Source organism: Caretta caretta, chromosome 19 (assembly GCF_965140235.1).
Source record: "Caretta caretta isolate rCarCar2 chromosome 19, rCarCar1.hap1, whole genome shotgun sequence".
Classification (NCBI taxonomy): Eukaryota; Metazoa; Chordata; order Testudines; family Cheloniidae; genus Caretta; species Caretta caretta.
Window position 1 is genome coordinate 3,883,674 of NC_134224.1, and position 23,645 is coordinate 3,907,318.

Genomic DNA, 23,645 nt, shown 5'->3' on the forward strand with positions numbered 1-23,645 from the left:
GGTCCTGTTAATGGGACAAAAAGAACCAAAACGGCAATGAACTGTTTATCATACAAAAAATTAAATAAAAAGACAAATACAACATTCATCAACATTGCTGTGTCAGTCAGTCAGGCTAAAGTGGTATAGATTTGTTTGCTAAGAGGATATGAGGGGTAATTATTTTTCATTCCAAGAACCTGGAACAAACTGACATCCTGTAGTTCCATAGACAGCCAAGAGTGACGTTCTCCAGAACCAGAAAGAAAAATGAGTAAGTCACCCATCATATACAAAGATACGATTTTATTCTACGGGAAAATTTCTGTAACTTCTATCCAGGGAAAAGCAGAAATTTTTGTTTAAAAACAAACCTAACAGGATGTCTTGACTGTTTCCCTTGCTTATTCATTGAAAAAATTTCACACAACTCTCTAATAGAAAGGGGTGAAAAAACAACCTGACAAAGACATTATAGCTGCCCTCATAAGCAATGTCCAAGAATTACAATAATTCATGGATATCTCCTGTGATGTGAGGTTCTGGGTAGACCTGCATGCAACTGAGACACTACTTGTTCTGTTTTTTCGGGGCAATGGAGTTGTGGGTTTTTGTTTTTTCCAACCATACAGTATCTGTCGTCGACAGTTAAAGGCATGGGGATATTTTTTCTTCTTAAAAAAACATCAGCTGTTCGAACACAAGCTGTGTGTTTGCTATCTACCTACTTTTAATATTACTATAGGGAGAAGGTTAGTATTTAAACACTGTAAAATTAATGTAATTGAGATCATTAAGCCTCCAAGCCTCTGGGCAGTTTATTGGTAGGGTAATAATGGCCAGGGTATTTTCCCCCACAGCTTTAGGACAAGATGTGAAATAAACAGTCTCTGATCAGAAATGACAGACACAGATGGACTTGGATCATACAGAATCAGGGGCAGGTTTACTTTTCACACAGTTTTCTGTATTAAAAAATACATCAGTGAAATCCGTTACAGGCAGGGACAGGACTACCGAGTACACAACGTCAAGAGACTACTTTCCAATTTTATTGTTTAAATTACCTTTGTTACTGCTAAAAGTAAAGAACATTAAAAAAACAAATTTAATTCAAGGCTGTTGATTTTCAACTCCTGAAACTGCAGTGAGAGGGTCAGATATCAAAACCCTGCTACAGAAGTTGGGCAACTGGCTGCAACTACTGATTTAAAAAAAAAAGAAAAGAAAAAGTACAATTCTCTTTAAAAATAGTCTTGTATTTATGACCTGTTGTCCTCAGAAATGAGCATCTTAAGCTTGAGAAAATGGAGAGACAGATGTTATCTAATCAGTGTCCTGTCCTCTGGATACAGTATGGGAGATTCCCCTTTTAAAAGATACAGTAACAGCCAAGCCATTGAAAAAAATATTTCAATTTCCAACACTATCACTAAATTTCTTTGGGTGGGATGGGGTAAAAAAACACACAAGGTACTTTTCTACCACAGTTCTGTTGTCAAAAGTAATACTGCACTGTTGCAAGGGTGGAGAGAGTATCTTCACTTTGAAATGACAAGGCCCTCCAGACTTGCACGGTATAAAAACAAAGAATTAGGGGGGAATGGGAGAAAAAGGGAAGGAAAGCTGCCGTATGACAAAAAAAAACCCAAACCAAAACAACTCCCTCCAAAACAACTATTTTTGCGCACCACAGCATTTGCTAGATTACATCAACAGATTGCAGAGGCTATTCAGGGGATTTTCTGCACATAGCCCTAGACCCTCGCTCTCCTATATGTTTTCCAGAGATTTTTGTCCCATAACGTGATTGCTCTGATGCTTGACTTACAGCATCTCCCACACATCAGAGATCCAACAGAGTCGTAGTTACTAGCATGGACTAAGAGCTAGACTCTGGGGTCATGTGACTGTTTGAACGCAGCCCAGGTAATCATCCACTAGGGTAGTAATCTGGCAGATATAACATTGACTTCTGGCTTAATATCTTTCTTAATCTTTGATCCCAGTAAAAAATAAAATAAAACTAAAAAAGTGTGTGTATACATAACGGAAGGTGTCTATTTGTCTAGACCTCACTGCACTTTGTCTCCTGTCCACATGGAGATCTCTAGGATCTCCACAGGCTCTTTGGCAGCAATGGCTGCCAGCCATTGGGCTGCAAAGTCATGTGAGCCACAGTCTAGTTCTCTATGCCCATGGTTACTATGGTAGAATTTATACAACAGTTTTGCTTAAAAATATTTCACAATTTTGTTTTAATCCCAAACAAATGAAGGATTTATGCACCGCTTGAACAGGTTAATTAATCTTGAGTTTGTTTAGAGGATTTATCACTGCATTGGACACTGGCGTTTCTTGCAGCTTAAAGTAGTTTGCTTCCTTCTGATTCCAGTTTGCACATCCATTGTGGTTCAAAATATGCCTGTGTAGTGATGTTAACTTGGCTTATTTGATACACAACATTTTCTGAAGGCTGGATGTGTTCACAGTTTGGTACTTGCAACGGGTATTGAAAGGAAAATACCCCACTTCAGTTAGTCTGACAATTCAATATCAGAGTCCTCTGATCTGACTTTGGCAAGTTCTTCGTGTACCTCCCTCACCATAAGAATACGTGTTAACATGATGTCCAAGGTCCCGGGGTCTATTGGCAACGTGGAGTACCACATAGGGCTATTAGGTACACAAGACCGCTCAGGTTGAAGGTAAAACACATCACTTCTCTGCTTCACGCTTTCAGAACTGTTAGTGTAAAGAAAGGAAGACTGTATATCAGAAGGCAGCATTATCAGTCCTGTTTACAACACAGTTCAAGAGACAAAGGGAAAGTAGCTCAGCCCTATTACCTGACGTTACCTTGAGACGGAATCACTACAATTTAAACAGTAAAATTTGGATCTCCATTCTAGTGACTCAATCTCCGCCCTTCACTGCAGTGAGCTGACAATCAGTCTCCAGTTTAAAGGGCATTAGCTGTTTATAGAACCAAACAGAACAGCTGCGTCTCCTTATGGAGGTGGTTCTTCAGTTGCAGTTTCATCCCATTACATGATATCACCGTCTTAACATAATTAACGTTCAATCTCAGAATAAAACTGGTTCTCGTGTTCTAGGCAACATGGGAGCTCCTGGTAAGTATATGCAGACTAACTGCATTACTGATATTTCCCAGGACACTGGATAACTTTTGAAGCCTTCTTTGGGATACTGAGAGTACCAGAGCCTAGCCTGCCTGTTAGTGATAGCAGAATGGTGAACCCATCCACTTGAAAGACTGGCCTTAAGAATCGGAGAGAGTGCCTTGCAGTCTTGCCTAGCAAGAAGAGTAAAGCCCTCAGCAGAAAGGATTCTGCTCCCTGCTGGGCTTTACAATTGTCACATTAAAATCCAGAAAGTGAAAGAGGCTTTTCACTGCCAATTCTGCAGAGGCTGAACTATGATGTCATATGAGGTGGTGCAGCAAATGTGTGATAGCTCAGAATGACACCTTCTGACAGTATGAGAGTGAACACAAGGAACGTGCGAAAGGAGCAGGGAGTGGAGAGAGTTGCTGGACATGGCTTTGCCTGAGCAGGGCTATTTTGCACTAATTTGGCTGTGTGTGGGTTTCAAATAATGATTTACAGGGCTATTAGCAGGCACTAATGAGATGTCGCTCTCTGGCATGTATGTTCTTTTGAGAGAGAATAATACTGAACTCCATTTCTCAATGATCTTAAGTGGAGAGTGGGGGAGAGACTGAATGATTTATACGTTCATCCTTGTTCTGCAGCTTCCTTTGTGACTCCTGGAGTAAAGTTAATCTCATCTTTCAGCAAGTAAATGTCAGCATCTCTAGTTTACTTCATCGGACGCATGCAGTGGAAAACGTATTTTCCACTGCATGCATCAGATGAAGTGAGCTGTAGCTCACGAAAGCTTATGCTCAAATAAATCTGTAAGTCTCTAAGGTGCTACAAGTCCTCCTTTTCTTTTTGCAGATACACACTAACACGGCTGCTACTCTGAAACATCTCTTGCTGTTACCTCTAAATCATATTTTTCCACCCTACTTTATGAGGAAAGTGCTACTGAGATGCTGCTTATCTTGAGCAACAGATTACTGCATTGTAGAGCTTGGCTCTACTTCTTGGAGCAAGGGGCCAAATTACAGTCATTCTGCAGGGTCCAGGATCCGTGAGCGTGAGGGCAAAGGAACGGCAGGGGTTACTGCATCCTCCTCTGCCCCTCTCCTCCACCTAGCCCGGGGAACTCTTGGAAAAGTTAATGCAAACCACAGCTGTATTACCATGCAACAGCATTTCCCCATCACCGGTTGAACCTTGGGGAACCTGCTGGTGTCTGGCTCCATTTGAGCTGTGATGTTGTTGAGGAGGAGTAGGGAGCCTCCGAGCCTGTGCAGAGGCAAAGGGCTGGGTGACCCTGGTCCTGAGGAACTCGATAGGGATTTGCGGATGGATCATTTCCTTGCTTCTTTGCAGGGTAACTGCATGCGTGGAACCCCCTTCTTGTGCGGTGTTTGGAGAAAACTCCCCAAGAGGAGCCGCAGAGTTGCCCTACCCCACCTCAAGTTTCCTTGCAGGAGGGCACAATCTGGTCCAAGTATAATCCAAAATTAGGCTGTGCCAATCACTCACCATTTTGACAAGTAAAACTCATAGAGTCGGACTGGACATCTCAGAGGGTTATCTGTGTTTTCAGCCATTTCCACTGCTGTTGGAACCTCCTCGTCCTCACTCCGTTTCCTTTTTCCTACAGATAACTTATCTGGATACAGGAAAACGACACCACATGAGCTCAGTGGAGAACAGTCCTCCTCTGTGAGAGTAAGCTGAAGCTGTCTTGTTTAGTTCTGCACCCTGATGGGGCTTTGAGCAGCGCATACATGACATGCTGTTTGATAGGCTCGCTTTTCACGCAAACTGACGCTGCCAAGTCAAACACTGGAAACAACTTTGTCAAATGAATGCCATCACTTGTGTCGCTGACCGTTAAAAAGGAGCCCAACATAATAGAAAGGATCTGTTTCTACACAGATTTAAATGCTGGATCAGGATAATGTAATGGCTTAAACAATATTTAGTTTCACCTTGTTAATGCTGGTTTATAGGGACTGATAAGAGCCCTTGCCCCCATCCACAGCTCAAGTGCTAGAACACCATCGTACCCGTGCACGGTCATCCTCGGTGTGCCTGTTCCCCATCTACCTCAGAGTGTGTACATCCTTTCAAAGACAGATCCACTTACCAGCCACTATCCTTTTCTCCCCCATCTCCTTCTGCTGCACCTTCAGAGCAGACACCCCCACTGCTTTTAATAGTAGTTATATAAAAATGAAATAAAGATCGACCACACAGTATATCTTGCTTATGCAAATGACCTTTGCCAGGACCCAGAATGAATTTTGGGTAAGTTCCGAAACGAAGGATAGGTCTCTATGTACAGCACTGCAGTAGTGTACCTGTATCTATACAGCTGTGGCACATGTGGTGAAGATGCTCGATGGCGATGGAAGAGAGCTCTCCCACCAACCTAAGTGTTCATGTAAACAGTGCTATGTCGCTGTAACCTATGTTGCTCAGGGGGGTGGAATATTCACACCCCTGAGCAACTAAGTTTTGCCAACATAGGCTGTAGTGTAGTCATAGCCTAAGACATAGTGGCCCAATTCTGTATGGACCTGTAACACTATTGGAATCCATGGAGCTACACATGGTGTAAGTCAATGTAGAAATTGGCCCAGTATCCTCCAGAGCCCATCGAACAATCAGACCAGACATATTACAAAGTACCTCCCCTGTGAAAGATGCTATGAATAATAAAATGGCATAATAGCAGAAACCACCTGACAGGCATTTAAAAGAGACTTTGTGGTCACTCATTTAGAAAATAAGTAGTGCATGTTATCAATCTTATCAAGGACTTCAACTCTAGGAGGGAAAAGTAGACGTGTTACTCCCCTCCTGGAGAAGTTAAGAAGACCTAGCACCAAGCAAAAGCGGACCAACAATAGCAACTATCTTAATAGAGAGAATTCATGGCTTATCAAAATTAACTAAAGTAGCCAGTAGCATGATGATCCTGCTTGCTGTCCTTACAAAGTCTCTGATCAGTGGCAGTCAGCATGCTTCCACCAAGTTTTCAATTCACAAACAAGTCAAACATCACCGTCCCACCAACGAGGCTCCTCTCCCAGGGCTCATTGCCACCCCTCACAGAATCAGATTTAGCTTTAGCATTTCCCAGCTTACCCATGAGCTGTTAAACCACTACTGCAGCGAAGGAAAGCTGCATTCTCTCTCTATGTCTGGGGCCTGCAAAAGGACAGTTTCCACTCCCTCCTCCTGCATTTCATGTGTGTCAACAGCTCTGGCTGGCTTGGCTTTATGTGTCCTCCGGCTGCTCTGTCTTAGGGTGTGTATGCTACAAAGCAGATCCTAACTAAGCAGACTAACTTCAAGTGCCCCTGACTTCAATGGGGGCTAAAGGTGCTCAGCATCTTAAGGAGCCTGGTCCTTCGTGCTATCAGCTCTTCAGGAAGGGAATGAATCTTATTCTAGGTTTGCATTGCTGGATGTGCTTTTGCTGCTCTAAAAATGATTAGTGAAAAGCTGTCAAATATTCTGGGCAGCTCATTCACAGGTTTCTATCAGCTGTCGGGGCTCATACAGAATTTTGGTTTAAACCCAGCTGGAAGTCAAAAAGAAAAGGGGGTGGGAGGACAAGGGGAGGGAAGTTAAAGTATCAGCAGAATCCCAAATATTAGTAAATGTGCAAAATGCACGACTACATTTTTTCCCCCGTTTTAAAATGAAGCATTGGCAATGGTGTTGGGGCTACAAAAATCCAAATTAAAACCACTCAAGTCATTAGAAAGCAGCAACACACCTGATTCTACCTCTTGTTTTTGAAAAGGTGGGAAAAAACGCAGGTACGTCATCTTGGTGTTGTATTTCAGAGTCCGGGTGCGTCTCATAACGTGGGCAAAGGACAGCTTCAGATGCTCACTGACATTCTTTAGTTGGAAGTATTTGGTATTGAAGAACAGAAGTGTGTTCAATAAGACTATAGGGGAATATGCACCGAGCTGTTTACATTCCCATAAATGTTCCTCTTCAATTCTCGAGAACATGTAACCTGAGGATAATGGGTAAAGGAAAAGGAAAAATCAGCTCTTTACTAAACAACTATCTCATTGTAAGGGCAACTCTCTGCTCTCAGATATGAGTAAGCAGCTTCAGCAGTGACCTAGGGGGCACAATGTGATCCCTGAAGATTTTCATAGGTTTAAGGAAAGCAATAAACCCCTGTTGGATGGGGGAGGAGTTGCACGAAAAAGGCAGGTCCTGCCAGACAAATTATAATATAAATCAAATCCTCCCAGACAACCTGATGCATCAATGACTTGTACATCAGGTCAAACTCAGACCTACAGTAAGTACATTTAACTTGACTGAAATCAACAGAACTGCATACACTTACACAAGGGATAAATATGACCCATCAAGCATGAGGAAGACCAAGCTATTGATCAGTGAGACTTTTCAAAAGCAAATGGAAATAAGGGTCTAAAGCAGCCATTATTTATCTCAGACCTCAGCACACGTTCATGTTATGTAGCCCAATCAACTCCTTACACATTAACACTTCTTGGGCGTGGAGCATGGATAGTGACGTGATACCTCCATTTGGAGATACACTGCTGTGACATAGTGAACTTGAGAGCAGGTAAAGAAAAGGAATTTATGGAGGTTAATCACAGATGTCAGGTTTCAGAGTAGCAGCCGTGTTAGTCTCTATTCACAAAAAGAAAAGGAGTACTTGTGGCACCTTACAGACTAACAAATTTATCTGAGCATAAGCTTTCGTGACTTACAGCTCACTTCATCGGATGCATTCAGTTTTTTCCACTGAATGCACCTGATGAAATGGGTTTTAGCCCACGAAACCTTATGCTCAAATAAATTTGTTAGTCTCTAAGGTGCTATAAGTACTCCTTTTCTAATCACAGATGTGTTAGGCAACCAGAGGTCTTGGTGGATGTAGCACCATGTAAATGCATGGGTTTTCTTTTGTTTTTTTATTAAAAGAAATACACAGAAAGATGGTCATGGATCCAGGTATGCAGTCACCACAATCACTAAAGGTTCTTTGGTACCCTGAAACCAAGCTCCTCTATCCAAATTACAGTGTTTAAAAAAAAAAAAGTGTTCAGCTGTTTTAGTTGTATTTATAAAATTACCACCTTTGTCTCATTCAGCGCCCCTCAAGTATACCAACCAGCCAACTCTGCAGGAAACAGAGGGAGGATTTATAACAAGACTTTGAAAGCCTCCCATGAAAGATGCTAGATGAAGAGCATTCAAAAATTAATTCATGAAGCTCCAAGACATATGGCTACGGGAAGCGTTATACCCATTTTACAGAGGCATAACCTGAGGCAGAGAGATGGTTAAGTGTGTCTTGCTAAAGGTCCCATAGTAAGTAAGTGGCAGAGTTGAATATGGAATCCAGGATTCCCGTCTCTCACAAATGACTACATGTTGTGGAGAGGGGAGGAGGATAGCACCTCACAGTACAGATCACGCACCTAATCATGGTAGACTTAATGGAGTGGTTCAGTGCTGCTGTTCTTTCGCCCCAGCACTCTTCAGATGACATGTACTGTAAGGAGCACCCTTGAGAACTCATTCATTTATAAAGATGGGTTTCACTGTCATGCATGTATATAAAAACAACACAATATGAAAAATAATTGTCCTACCATTTGGAAGTATTGTAGGTTCCCAGATTTTCAATAGTTTTGTAAGTTCAATCATAAACCTGGAATAGGGCTCGGTAAATATGTTATCTATTCTACCATTCTCAAACAGGTACTACAAGAGAAAAGAAAGGAAGAGATACAATTCATAGTTACATAGAAGAGTGCTGACAGGTTACTGGGTGTCAGATTTATTTTGGTTCTCTCCTACGGTATTTCTCTTTGCCTTCCTTTTACAATTACGCTAAAAATGAATGTGCATTTCCAAATGTGTTATGTTCCAAATCACTCTACTGGCTTCCCAAGTATGATAAACACAGGGACAGTGGCCTCTCTTATTAAATGGGAGATGCAGGCACGAATTATTATTAATGCGCAGATCTAGAGCAGTGTTCTGAAAATTTACCATCCTTAAACACAACAAAATACATCCCCAAACATGGCTCTGTCTACAGATGCCAGCGTAATAATTTCAGCCTCTTTCTAATGAACTGGGCTTAAATATGTTAACACACTGTCCCTTGCCAACACAGACAGCACCTAAGCCTACCAAGGGCACAACCACAGACTTATTATGATGTCACAGGCAGGCTTGTTCTCAGTAATCTTTACGGGGGGACGTGGGGGGGGAAGAGTTCAATCTTCATCATGGAAGTATTGTCCTTTAATGGCTAATGGACTAGGATACAAACATTCTACTGCAGTTTGGGAAAAAAAAAAAGAAGTTTGCTTGAAAAAGAAATGCAATCCAAAGAAATTTCTGATGCTTCCTGGATGCTGGTCACAGGCAAACCAAATTTATAGCTCTTCTTCCATTTTGTCAAGCATGTCTGGTGAAAAACGTTAAGGTGACAAGTCAACCAACCAACCAAATGAGGTTTAATGCCCAGAAAAGCATTTGATCCTAAATCTCTGAATGGTTACTGGAGAGAGTGAACAAATATGCTACCTAAGGAAAAACTGGCCCCACCTTGAACTGAGTCAGTTTGCGTTTTAAAGAGCTAGTTATAAGGTTCTGGGGGTTTTTTGTCATTGTTTCAGCTTACAGTAAACAAGCAGGCCACAATAACTCGTTACATTTTTTCTTCCTATTGGTTAATTCTAATTTTATTGTTCTCATGATATTATTTCTTTAAGTGGTTTATCTGTGATAATTAACTGCCTAGCAATGGCAGTCCAAGACTTTTTCCAGATATGCTAGCATGTTAAGGAAGGGTGTTCCTTAACCACTCATGATAGGGCCTGCCCTGGCTGCCAGACAGGTTTTTGAGGTTTGTGTGAGGGGTTAAGAATAAGCCTTAAAAATGGGGTAACCAAGTGGCCCTCATCTCCAAAATAAAATCCCAAAAGCCAACAATTACTATAGACACTACATTAAAAAACGTCTTATTTACAAACTTGGCAATGCAGTGGTTCAATGAGTTACCTGCTGAATTCCAAGGCACAAGTATAAGATGCTGTCGGGATCATATTTTTCACCGTTTGGTCTCCGCACCTCTTGGATAAACTGGCACAAGCCAAAACTCAGCTCAGCAAAAGTGCATGAGAGAATATCCTCCTTGAGTTTCACAGGTCGAACTGTGGGGAACAGAAATACAGGAGACATAAGACCCCATTCTGCAGGTCTATCCTTCTGTACTTCCTGGTCCCGTACATCACGTGAGCAAAGTTGTTACAACATCCATCTCCGACACACAACTCATCTCACGTCTAAAATAACAGTTCATCACTTTCCCATCTTAGTTAACAATTATGACGCAGTTGTTGTTTTCTGAGTATTTAGTAACATCCTTAACTGCCACCATATGTAACCAATACAAATTTTAACTGAGCAATAAGAAAATGGGTACTTAAAACTAAGCAAGACTGTATAGTAGTGTGATCACTGAACCCATGAAATAGTGACTTATAGTTTAGGCTGGCAGTGTAGGTTTCATAAATCAATTTCATTTCTATAGCTAGATTCAGGGGAATCTTGAGTGGGAGAATGATCTTGAGCATTTCCTAGTAGCTCCGGAAATGAATTGGGTGCAGAATGTTTGACTCCTTTACTTAAAGGGAGGAAGGAATTAAGCGTTTAAAGGGTCAGGATATGGAGAGTGGGAAGAAGAGCAAACATAAGAGTTGGTTCCAGAATAAATGGTCAGAGAACTCTGAGTGAATGCACTGGGCTTGCTCCCTCCATCCCATAGGCAAGTTGCTTCTGCAGACTAGACAGAAAGCCTTTGTGGGGTAAGTTTGGGTATGGAGGCAGCTCCTGGGAGTATGCAGGAAGATGAGTGGAGTTCCCTCACCCGCAAAACATAGGATAGACAAAAAATGAATGGATTGCATTTCTGTGGGAACCTACAACCAGCTGTTCTTATATAACAAAAAAATTCCAAAGGAGCACAGGGAAAAAGTTCTCTTCCTAATCCGAAGATTTTTCCTTTCTGATATAAACCCCTCCCATTCTGTTTCAGAAATTTTTTTTTTTAAATTTATTTCCCCAAAAGTATTTTAAAATCTATCCGTTTGTTCTCTTCCCTGCAACCAAACCCCTCCACAACTCTCAACTACTATTTCTAAATTAATGGATTTATTAATCCAGTTCGCCTCAGAAAGCATGCCCATAAAACTCTTGGTGTATTCCTAGGTCAGACTAGGGAAGAGGGAAAGGGAAGCAGTGGCATTGGACTCAGCCTCTGCCAGAACCCCAGAATTACTGGATGCTTCTGCTAAATATCACCACCAGTGAAAATGTTAACAATGTTGACATTTCAGACATCATTATTAGGCTCTAGAGCCAACGTACCAATGATATAAAAGGAATGCTTCGTGCCTTTCTGAGCTGTAGCATAGCATTGGGAAACATTTGGAAGATTTTTCTATGTAACTGTAAGGGCAAGAAATGAAGGGTCTGATTCTCTGCTTCATCATTCACTATAAAACCAGTGAAGAGTTACAAAACTGGCATATGAATACTTAAATTCTGGAGAAACAGATGGGGACAACACAAGGGTCAGTACAGGGTCATACCCTATGCTAGCTCAGTCAGAACCCTGCACCTCTATAAACACACCTGTGCTTCAAATCAAGTACAAATGTGCATAAAATGAACACTTGTAGGGACATGAGTGATTGTAATATTTATACTGTTCAACTTCCAAATTTCGAGTCCTGCTTCGATAGGTGACATAATAGATTAAAAGCAATAGACAAAAAAGATGCTTAAAAAAAACCAAAACCAATAGCCATGAAACTTGAGACCCGTTTCCTAAAATCCTTGCTCCTAGGGACCTGGGCCTCAGTATCAATGGCACGCCTCTGACTCCATCTTGAGAGCTACATCACAACAGGTGTCCTCCAAGTAGCAGGTTTTGATTCAACAGAAAAAAGTTTACCTCCAAATTTTAGTTCCCCTTGGTCTTCCTGTGCGTTCTTCCATTGGACCCAATTCCTCCAGGCATTTACCCCATACATGTACTTCAGGGTCATCCCAGAAACAGAGCAGCCTGGATAGGAACCCTGCATAAGATTCCGAGGCTCCACAGAAACAATGGACTTCTTCCTTCCCTGCAGGAAATCCAAAAAAGCTCATATAACAGTGTCCAGTTATGGACCCCTTTTAACCTGATCTCACAGGAAAAGTGCATTACACTTTGACCAGCTAGAAAACGCTTACACTCCTGAAGCTCCTGTTATAACAGAGTGTCAGAGGACTTCATAAAGAGTGGAGAAATATTAACTTCATTTTAAAGAAGGGACAACTAAGGCACAGGGAGGTTCTGCACACACAGCAAGTCAATGACAGAGACAAAACATAGGTCTCCTTGCTTCTAGTCTCCTGCCCTAATCCCTGGACAGCAATGCCACAGCCCATGATTAAAATGCATAAACGAGTAAAACTTGATAGTTTTCTGTGCATTATTATACAAATAAAAATATAGGCTCCAAAAAAGTTGCTTTTAAATGCTACACACTCTTTAAATGCTACCCTATAAAAAGAACACTGATTCCTCCTAACAAAAATATCTAATTTTATAGAATAAACATAAAATGTAGATAAAATATTTCCAATCCTGATCTTTGTTTCCTTATTTTGTGTTTGTTCAAACTCACGAAAAGTAAATATGTACGTAAGATTAGCACCTTAGATACATGGAGTTTTTAATATGATGGAAGGATGCTTTCTTACCCGTCTTTTTGGCTGTGGGAAGCCATCTCTATGTCTCCGCCTTGCTCGTGAACGTGAGTGGAGACCCAGTCCTTTACTGAGCGGGTCAAATGAGTCTAAAGTCAAAACAACATCAGCACAAGTTAAATTAATTATATGATTTAACGGGGCCATCTAGAAATGAGTTTCAGACATTACTAAGTATCTTAAAATTCGAGATGCCACATCTGGATATTCCTATTGCATTACCACTGGATAGTTAAGCAGTGGTATTAAGTTGTAAAGCAGCTCTGTTGAGGTTGTCAGCTAGAAGGAAGCTCGGAGATGGAGGACTCCTATGTAAGGGACATGGAATTCTCAGGGTAGGGGGAAAAGCCCCAATACACTGATGTGCTTCTCTACATAAGAAACTGATATCCTTTGTACTCATGAAAGACTCATTAAGACTCCCACCAGGACAGAGAGGTGTCAAATTCACAAGCAGTCAATGAAGAGTAACCACTATTCTCTATCAAATCCTCTACACGATGTTTTTTTAAAGTGTAAGCAAACACGTGCTCTATGTTATAGGGTTCAAGTATCTCTATTAGAGAAGATGTACTGCAGCTTTAAGAACATGCATTTGTACTGAGTAACAAACATAAGCCCTTCATGGGCAAATTAACTTCTTGCATTAAAGATAACGGAAGGCTAGTTCCCAGCAAATCATGTAGATTTTTTTTTTTAATACGTGACAGTGCATTTTTCTACATGTTACACAAACCTGAGGGAAAGTCTGCCTCCAGGTCCTGCTCCATGTCCCCTTTAGAGAACTGCCTCAGCTCGGGGTCTGGATCCTGCATGGCATTTGATCGTAAGGCATAGTGATTCAGCTCGTCCTCCCAGCTGTGTGGAGTTGACACTGCTTCTGATTCTAGGTCTCCACTGTAGGTGCTGCCTTGATCTGCAATTAAGAGGAGCCATGTACACCAAATGCACCAAACGGAAAAAGAGATGTACAGTAGGACCCAAGTCCTCTCTGCAAATGAAATACCAACCTTTCTCAAATATCTTAGGGTCCAGGAATAGCTCATGCTCAGAAGTTTGGGATCCTTAAGAGAAAAAAAAATACAACTAGAATTCGTATGGACATGAAGTATTTTACTTATTTAAAACAGCAGCTGAAATGCAGAATTTCTTAGCTCATATAATTGATCCAAAAGGTCAGGAGACTAACCAGTCAATCTCGGGCGAAGAATAGTGCGGGCAGCAGGCGTGCAGATTCTATATTCCCCACTATCGCTCTACTAATACACCTTAACCTGGGCTCCAGTCATCTCATGGAAAAATAAAACCAAACCCCCCATCATTCACACACCATTTTCTTAATTTTTTTCCTCACCTCACTATTTACTGGGGTCATTTGCAGACAAACAGGATCTTTGTTTTGACTTTTCAGGTTGCTTCCCATCTTTCATAAGGGGAGATTCCCCCTTCTCCCCCTAATCCCTTCTACAGTCCAGTCGATGAAAACACGACTTAGACAGCTGGGAAGCACTTGGGTGGCATAACCAGCTCTATGCTACTCTCCTGGTGCACACCACCTGAAAATGCACAAAGTTCTGGGGCAACAGCTCCGCACCCCCTGGGGTCTCTTACTGCCAATGCAAGTGAGACCAGCCCCTGGCTTCCCCCAAGATCAGGGAAGTGTAAAAATGCCACGTTGCCACCTCTGGCCCCCTGTACCTCCTCTGGTCCTTTGACAAGTACAGCTCAACCAGACCCAAGGTTCTAGCCCATAAACCCCTGAAAAAATCACATGTGGCTACTTGTGAGTGAGGGGATCAGGACCTGCAATGGGAACCGAGCAGCAATCGTAAATGAATTTTAAAGAAAAAACAAACAAACATGCCCTCAAAATAAACAACAAAAAAACAGACGGCAGGATATGGAAGCAAAATTATTTCTAAATGGACTATGTGTTTAAAGTATTCAAGGAAGCATCCTGGCTTTAAGAGACGGGTAACCAAAATCCCTTATGGAGGAAGGCCATTTTCACTGCATTTGCCCATGGGAAAATAAAATAGCAGCTTGCTGATGGGGCAAAAGGAAGGCTTATCACAGCATGAGGCAGGGGCATCTGGTCCAATGCAGGCAAAGCTGACATTTACCTACCTTTCACAGAAATGCTTCCTTTAATATCCTTTTTAAGATGATCACATACCTCCATGAGAGTGCGTTTTTTCCTTCTCTTCATCTTCTGCAATCATTTCTGCCATTTGAAGGAGATCAGCCTCAAATGGATTTGTGGGAATCTTCTCCTTGATGTCCTGAATAGTCTCTATGATCTTATCGGCATTGTCCAGAGTAGTTGGGATAAGCATGGGAACTGGAACCTAAACACACACAGGAAAGTTTAGATTTCCGAGCAATGACTTGTTTTGTTGTACATGAAGTAGTTTTTTGTGTACCAAATGCATTGAAGAGGATCCAGCTATTTTTCTTCCTCTGGCTCTTAGTCTGTGTTGCCCCTTTAGTCTATCTGCAGATGGGATAACTTGCTGTATCTCTGCAATAACTGGAACGATTCCTTTTACCACCACCTCTTTCCCCTACTGCCCAGCTTTATGACTCTGCATAATGACCAAAACGAATCAAGTGGAAGAGGACTGGATGGGATTCCCTCTAAACCCCATAACTGACCAGAGATTTGAGTGCCAGAAGAGCTCAATGTCTGAACACATGGCCTTTGTGGCACTTCCAGCCTCTGAAAACTCTGGGACCTAGACCCCAGGATCTGAATCTGAACCCAAGATTCTCACATTGGATTAGCCTATGCTAACTCTTTTCCTAAAAGGATGTTTACAGTATTTACATTGCTAGAGGTTCTGAAAGCACCCTGGGACAGTGGTAGAAACGCTACATAAGCGGGTATTTTGTTATAGATAAGAGAGACTCAGGCCGAAGATTTTAGGAAATCTCTCTCTAATTCAAATCTTTTGATAATGAAGTTGGGACCCCTGGGTTATAATTTAAGGTACAGTAGCAGAGAAGCTCTTTGAGGATGGGTATTAAATTTTAAGTGACCTCTAAGGCAATGGGACATGACTATAGCTCTTGCAACCATCTTTTCCCCCGAATACTGCCTACTGGGATGTGTTTAGACAGAGTAAGAACAAATATTACCCTCACTGTTCTTTGTTCTAGCGAGACCAATCTGTAAACTGCAGGCCATAGAACATAACCATGAGTTGTCAGATGAGCTAAAGGGTAACTTACAGGTACTGGGACCCCAAGTGGAACTGGCGTATACTGGGTGAAGAGGTGAAGGGGCACGGGCACAAACACTGGTACAGGAACAGGCACCACAAGGATTTGGGGTCGAACTTCATCTTCCTCTGTCATATTAAAAAAAAAAAAAAAAAAAAAGTGGTTTGGTTCCCAGAGGCAAAGGAGCGTCTGACAACTCAGTAATATCTCAGAGTGGTCCATGGAGAATCATTATTAATAATTCCATTAACAGTGACTTCTGCTTGTAACTCTCCATGCACAACCTTGTACGTTCATCCCAGTGACTGACATGTCTACATAGCTGTGCGCACACCTCCTGCCCCTAGCTCTTAACAGAGGATTACATGCCAGGTAATAAGACAGATTTACCTGAAACAGGACAGGATTCCTGTCAAGACAGATAAATGTATGTATCACAGAAAGTCAAGGGCTATGACTTAGACCACTCTTCACCGGACTAGCTTCCACCCCCTTTTATGGCAAGGGCTAAATCCTGGTCACAAAGGGTCAAATGGGAGTTTTACGATTGATTTCACTTGAATTGGAATATAACCTTAAAACGTTTAGGGCAAGTATTCAAAGAGGATGCCAAATTTGTGCCTTTGTCTGCATCAATAAAAGCCAGCATTTTATTGAAAAACTGCACCTACACATGCCAAGTGGATTATTCCATATCTAACTATTTAATTCACCCACACTGGGTTTAAGTTTGACACTCCACTCTTTTTATGGACTTACTCTAGCAAATCCCCTGCATCTTCCTTGGAAGTGACATTTAACTTTAGTGCTGTTATTAGAAACTGTTAGGTGTACAATTCAGATGTAAACAATACTGTGACCATATACACGAACAATGGCGGAGAAAGGTATTTCATATGCTGTTCTATCAGAAGAAGGATGATTGAAATGAATACTAGACTGCGCGATCTTGTGTCTTGTACTCAAATTGGGAGCCAAAACCTCCTTAATTCTAACCCTAGAGCAACACAAGGTCCCTCCGTAGCCTTCAGCATGTCTCTTGACCTCCCTGCTTCACTTTCCATGTCTATAACATGACGATAGCACCCTTGTGAAAGTTAGAGACGATTCCAAGGTGCATTCCACATGCAGTTTTCATGCACTTCAAGAAATGCAGATGAAGATTCTTATATAGTTATAACAGAAAATGATGCTTAAAAGCACTATGCAATCAAGCAAAACCCTTTTATTTTAATATTAGAAATCCTTGTCACACACACTGTTACTCATTCACCTGCAATACAGGCCTTTTTTTAAAAAGGAAGGCAACCTGACACGTACCAGTCTGGCATTCCTTATTCTGGGTATGAGGTTTGCAAGATGTGGCCTTGGTCTGGGTGATCGGCTTGCACAATAATGCTTTGTTTTTTAAAAGCCTTGGAGGTTGTGATGGTGGTAGTTTCAGGGCGTCTGTCTGAGTACTAGCCTGGTTTTAAATACAGAAAAGAAAGTATGTTAAGTTCAATACATTTGGCTATGGTATTTTGTTACAATATGAGATACAAGCCTCCTGCAATATAAGACAGATATAATTTAAAAAATGGAGAATTTGGTATGCAACATACTTTACTGTTAAAGTGTGATAACCACAAAAAATTTTAAAAAATGGTATCTTATTTGCTCCTCGTGTGTCTTTACATCTCTCTCTTATTTCTGTCAGTGAAGCAAAGGGTGTTTTGTTTATTGCTGTCAACACTGCTGAGAATAAACCTGCAAGAGTGTCTTGTTTTAGATAACAAATAATGCTGGCTAAGTTCTGATTTGAAACCTTAACTGTTTAACAAATATCTAAGACCCAGAAAGAACACAGCTTAGTTTTCAGATGCCATGTGGGGAATGCAATTAGAAATATCCCATCAACTAGGCAAACTCACGTGAAGTCACTAAAAGGGAAAAAATATAAAAGTAGAACACACCAAGCCCGTCGATCTTAGGATCACTTTTTTGACTGTAAGCAGACTGATTAGTTTTGTTTCTAATTTCCTGCACACTGTGCTGAATCTCTCTCTCTCATCATCTATTCCAATAGCATGATCAGATTATAGTAGAGACTCCACTAAGGGGGGGGAACATATATTTGCATTAATGGGCATATCGTAGTTTAGAACATCAAATCAGCAGTTTACCAGTGTACACCAGAAGAAAGACTTCTCTGTGCAGTAAAAATTCTAGCTATCTATGAAGATGTTAACACGTTGGATGTATTTTGAATCTCAGTCACTGTCAGAAAAAAGATCAGTTTAAATAACTGCTGTAACACTACATATGGAAGAGATATTTGATGTTTGGATAATATCTCTAACAAATTAGTGTGTCTGAGCAAAGCGTGGGGGAGGGGGAGCAGGAGGAAGCGTAAAGGTTCTTTTGCAAAAAACTTACATCTCCAATGATCTTTGCTGTCACAGTAGGAACTGCACCTGTTAATTAGAACAGCATAAACTTAATTTCTGTGTTGCCTAACAGCAAGGCCCTCTTCCTACAGAGGTCAAGTCTTAATCCCCACTGGGCCCAATTCTCTGTTGAATTTAATTAACATTATAGTTATTTACACCTATGCAAAGTGAATGTGAAACCCTCGCCATTCTAATCTGGTAGCATTTTACATTGGCTCTGCAGTGGTATAAGTGAAGGCACAAAGTGCAGGGCAATGAAGAACTGGGCCTGTTATCTTCAGTGGGAGCAAGACCTAATGCTGCCTATCAGGTCTATGAGCAACCAAAATATAAGCCCAAGGAAAAAAAGATATAAAGACTTTGAAATTGAGTATTGAGGAATTCTACCTTGTAAGACGGTGTTGGAATTAACCGTGGGCTGGGCAGCAGGGGCACTTGCTAGGGATACCACGTTTGCTATGACTGGAGTTGAATCCTTCCTTAGAGAAGGAGGGCCTGATGAAGACGTTGGTGTCATGGAAAGGTTTGCTGTTTAGAAAAAGCAGAAGAAATATAGTGTAAGCATCAATATTACTGATAACAGGGCGTATTCATAGCTAGTCTAACATATGATGCAAGACCCACCCTCCACTCCAATATATACACTCTTATAGTTAAAAGCTTGTTGTAAGTGTCAACTGCAGGTTTTCAATTTAGATTAAAAAAAATCTGTTTCTTTAAATTCCATATGCAAACCATGCTACCCAATCAGTGGGACATCTCAGATGTTCATCACAGCATGAAAGGACCTTTCTATTTGTATTATTATGTTTTATTACATAAGTGCCATGGGGCCAACTGAGAACGGGACTGCACTGTGCTAGGAACTGTACAAACTGTAGTATAAGAGACAGACCATGCCCAAAATCCTTATAATCTAAACAACTCAGGCGAATTGTAACCATATCCTACAAGACTCTTCACTATCAAAGGTTTGTTTAAGTCCTTGACATTCATAATCCCCACGTTTACCATATTTCACAAAAGGTACTGTTCCCAGGAGTCTCTGGTACTAATCCGGACATGAGGCCAGATTTTCAGAAGTATTGCACACCTGTAGCACTTCTGTTTCAGATGAAGTTGCAGGTACTCTGAACTTCTGAAAATCAGGGCCATGGTACCTATCACTATCCTTACTACTTAAAACACACTAACTGACAAACTTTACACTACACCAGGAGTGTCAAATGTTTTAGTGACGGTGTGAGAGTATAAATTAAATTACTGAGTTACATATTACCCTCAATCCACAGCAAAAGTCCCACTGCTATCAATAGGAGATTTTCACAAGGATCAAGGGTAGAATATGGCCTGGAAGCATACAATACGCTTTAATATTATTTATTATTTGGTGAGTAATTTACAGTGTTGCAGTCACTATCATTCGCTGGCAGAATATGCCCCTCTTTAGGACCACTACTATTTCTCCCCTTTGTTTCTCTACCTCTTCCTGTCTTCCTCCCCTCTAACACTTCATTCCCTACAGCAACTCACAGTTCCTATTCCTTTGGGATGAACTTTCACCCTCCTTCCCATTCCATCTGCTCAAATAATCAGTGAGGAATAGCTACAGCTTACATCAAGCTTAACACTAATATTTTAAGAGTCAACACCTAACGAAACTGGAGCTCGGAGTCATTGTTTCAAAATGTCTGCACATTTGGGAAGACAACCCAGAACTGGTTAAACTGAGTTCACATTTGAAAGTTTGTCTTCGCAATCATGAGGTTTACAAATGTATTTTTTTTAATTAATACGTAGATTCTGCCAAATATAATGCTGCCATGTGGGCCGCTTCAAGAAAACCAGATGCCTGATATCTCTTCAACGGACATTACTCTAATCGAATGTGCTTTTGCGAACAGTGACACTCAAAAAATAATTTATTTGTCTCGTTTTCTCTACATTGAGCATTTATGTCTACTTAACACGTAGAGAAATCTTGTTTCTCCGCTACAGAGGATTCAAGTAACAAGAGGCAGAAAAGCCCTATATCAGTGTTTCTCAACCTGAGTGAGGAGGGATCACAAGTGCAAGGCCAGCATTAGGGGGTGGCAAGCAGGGCACTTGTCTGGGGCCTCATGCCAAAAAGGGGCCCGTGAAGCTAAGTTATATGCTTCAGCCCCGGGCAGCAGGGCTCAGGCTTTGGTTTAGTAGAGGGGTAAAAAAATATATTTATTTATTTTTTTAAAGACCAAAGCGGGTTGCCAGCACAGAAAGGTTGAGAAACATGGCCCTGTATCATAGAATCATTTAGAAGGGACTGCTAGGGTCTAGTCTAACCCGCTGCCAAGATGCGGGATATACCTGAGTCCATCCAATGGCTATTCTCTCAGTAGGGGGTGTGTGCGTACATTATTTATGAAAAGATCCACTGAACTGAGTTTCCCCCGAAATGTACATACTGCATTATCCAAAGCAATTGTTCTGTTCTTATGTTCTAATTCACATCCTATTTTACCTGTGTTGTTCTGAGGTGGGGGTTCAGACACAGTTTGCTGATTACAGAACATCAAAATACAAAGCAGGTTGCAAAAATGTTTGATCTCCCCTTGCCATTTCATAGACTCACTGAGTTTACCTTGTCTTTTACAACCATCACACTTTGCCATCTAAAAAAAAAACAGCACAGGGAAAAAAATTAAAAAACTCAAATACCAGGATAACAATGCATGCATATAAGTGACCCCCTTCCCACCTACCTCCAAAAAAAGCTTTCAGCTTATATGCTGGTTACTTTTATAATAGCCGCAACATTTAGTGGCATTGCCACAAAACAGCCTAAGGAATGAGAGCATTATATGGTGTTCTCCTGCGAGGTTCCTCTATATGTAGAACTGGTGTTCACAACTTGAGGGGGGTGGGAGGCATTCAAAGCCACAAAGGGAACCTGGCACCCAACTCCCCTTTCTACCTTTGGCTATCTCCTCTGCAAAGCCTAGGAGCAGCACCAAAGCCAATAAACAGGATTTTATAATTAAAGAGGCACAGGGTGGTGAGCTGAGTGTGCCCCAGAGTGAGTCAGAGAACAAGCAGGGCTGAAGACCCAAATAACCTGACTAATTCTGACAGTAAATGAAAAACACCAAAGAGCAAAGACTTCTTTTTCATTCAGATCCCACAGATATGCACAATTTTAACGGAAGCAGAGGTCCACTGTAGACAGTTTCACGCAGCTCTTGGGCTTCAGAAGTTCTTTTGTTATGGCATTTAAATATCAGAAAGTGTCGCATGAAAGCTACTTACCTGATAAAACAAAACCGTAAATTTAGACATGCACTCTTCTGAGCAGAACTCCTCCATCTTCCCCCCAAAGTGATTCTGGACCAGTTTGGGGGAAGCCTGTAAACAGTAACTGCACATTTTACAGTGGTTTCCCCAACGTTTAGCCAAGTCGTGTTTATAGAGCAGTTTACAACCTAAGACATCAAAGGAAGAACAAAAAAAAATTTTTTTATATCAAATTAAGGTGTTTATTTAGCTCTTGCAGTTAATTGTGACTTTTATAATCAATTTTAATATATTATCGTAAAGTATGGACAAAGACCTAGGAAGGTTAACAGATGAGATTTCTCATTTTCTTGCCCTAATTTTATGGCAGGATGCTTTCTGATAGGATTTACCTGACACACAGGCCTGCCTTTTCTTACCTTCACTACAGAATGGCTTGTCTATTCCTGAGAATCGCACTGTCTCCTTGATAATCTTCTCAATTTTGCAGTATGCACACATTGCCATTACACTACTTCTCTTCTTATATTCATCACAGCAGGTCTTCCCACAAAACTGAAACATTTTACCCTGTAATTACATGAGAATAATGCAATTATGCAAAATCTTGTTTTCCCTCCAAAACCAGTATTTTTAAATAGTTAAAAAACAAAACAAAACAAAAAAAAACACATGTAAGGGATTTCTAGTGCTGGTGAAAGTCACCATTTGATAATGCTGGAGAATAAAGTCCGCAGAACAGGTGCAGCACAAGGTGGGAGTGGAAAGGTTCCCACAGATGCACCCATCAATGTTCTTCACTCCTGATCGAAGGGATCATCTCTAGAGGCAAGAAGGAAAGCTGCCTACATAGTCATTTAATCCTTTGCCTTTCTTCTGAGGCAATCAAAAAGGAAGCAAATCAATGCCAATTCTGATGGTGGTTTTGCTGTACCGAACCTACTACCCAAATCCCAGGATAGCTGGCCATAGCAAGACACCGAAGGACTATTGCCAGGTTATTGCCCCTCGTTAGGGTTTTGTGTCCGTTTCTGATTCAGAAAGATCTGCATGCAAAGCTCTAATCTTTATTACCTTGTAGTCAAGCAGTTCAGGTTTGGTTGCAAACAGTCGGTTACAGTGCTGACACTTGAGTTTCACAACAGTGCGGGCGAAAGTGACTTGCTGGGACTGAGCAGCGAGCCTCTGGAGACCAGCTGCAGCTGAGCTGCTCATGGGACTGGGGGAGACAGTCGAGGTAGTGCCACCTGATGCGGATACCGTTGCCCCAGAGGGAATGCTCACAATGACTTGACCCTGCGACAAGGGCACCACAGAGGAGGAGTTCATTCCTGCAGGCTTGTTGAACAAGTTCTGTTGGAAAGCAATTGAGGAAGGTATATTTTGCAACAGGAAACCCATGTCTTGGAGATTATAGCACTAGTCTGCCATTCTATTAATTGAACTTTGAAAGAAAGTCTAGACATGATACCTGAAAAGCTACAACACAGCTGTAACTGCAGAAATTGCGTATACTCCCATCTGACATAGCCAGGTGATACTGAGGGATTGCTGAAGTTTTACAGCTGTTACACTGAACTTGGACACCTGATGGAAAAACAATGAAAAAAGAAAACATAGCGAATAAACCCATGATTAAAAGCATTGCAAATGGCTTTATGCTGTGCATACAAAAAAACACCAAGCATTCTGAAGGACAAAGTTAGATATATCTAAGAAAGAATATGACCAACATCCTATAGAAAAAGCAGCAGCCAGAGTAGATTGAGCACTTTATGATATGTTGACATGAGCA

At 41.3% G+C, this 23,645-nt stretch overlaps 1 protein-coding gene across 8 annotated transcripts in view; it reads right to left on the bottom strand.

Moving 5' to 3' along the window:
- Positions 1-903: 903 nt before the first annotated feature.
- The window catches only part of LOC125624886 (zinc finger MYM-type protein 4), a 63,893-nt gene continuing 41,151 nt past the window's right edge, over positions 904-23,645 (bottom strand). For 7 of the 8 annotated variants that reach the window (XM_075121354.1, XM_075121356.1, XM_048826221.2 and 4 more), the window contains 19 exons: positions 23,322-23,437; positions 22,925-23,203; positions 22,270-22,420; positions 21,866-22,038; positions 21,081-21,231; positions 18,968-19,108; positions 18,567-18,604; positions 17,469-17,613; positions 16,158-16,276; positions 15,103-15,274; positions 13,937-13,990; positions 13,663-13,842; positions 12,921-13,015; positions 12,127-12,298; positions 10,170-10,321; positions 8,747-8,858; positions 6,871-7,119; positions 4,620-4,749; positions 904-2,724 (listed from right to left, as the gene is read on the bottom strand). In XM_075121354.1, the coding sequence (XP_074977455.1) occupies positions 2,517-2,724; positions 4,620-4,749; positions 6,871-7,119; positions 8,747-8,858; positions 10,170-10,321; positions 12,127-12,298; positions 12,921-13,015; positions 13,663-13,842; positions 13,937-13,990; positions 15,103-15,274; positions 16,158-16,276; positions 17,469-17,613; positions 18,567-18,604; positions 18,968-19,108; positions 21,081-21,231; positions 21,866-22,038; positions 22,270-22,420; positions 22,925-23,203; positions 23,322-23,437 (2,837 nt within the window). In that variant the 3' untranslated portion in view covers positions 904-2,516. The remainder of the gene's footprint in view (positions 2,725-4,619; positions 4,750-6,870; positions 7,120-8,746; positions 8,859-10,169; positions 10,322-12,126; positions 12,299-12,920; positions 13,016-13,662; positions 13,843-13,936; positions 13,991-15,102; positions 15,275-16,157; positions 16,277-17,468; positions 17,614-18,566; positions 18,605-18,967; positions 19,109-21,080; positions 21,232-21,865; positions 22,039-22,269; positions 22,421-22,924; positions 23,204-23,321; positions 23,438-23,645) is intronic. The other variant, XM_075121355.1, reaches the window with a different exon arrangement.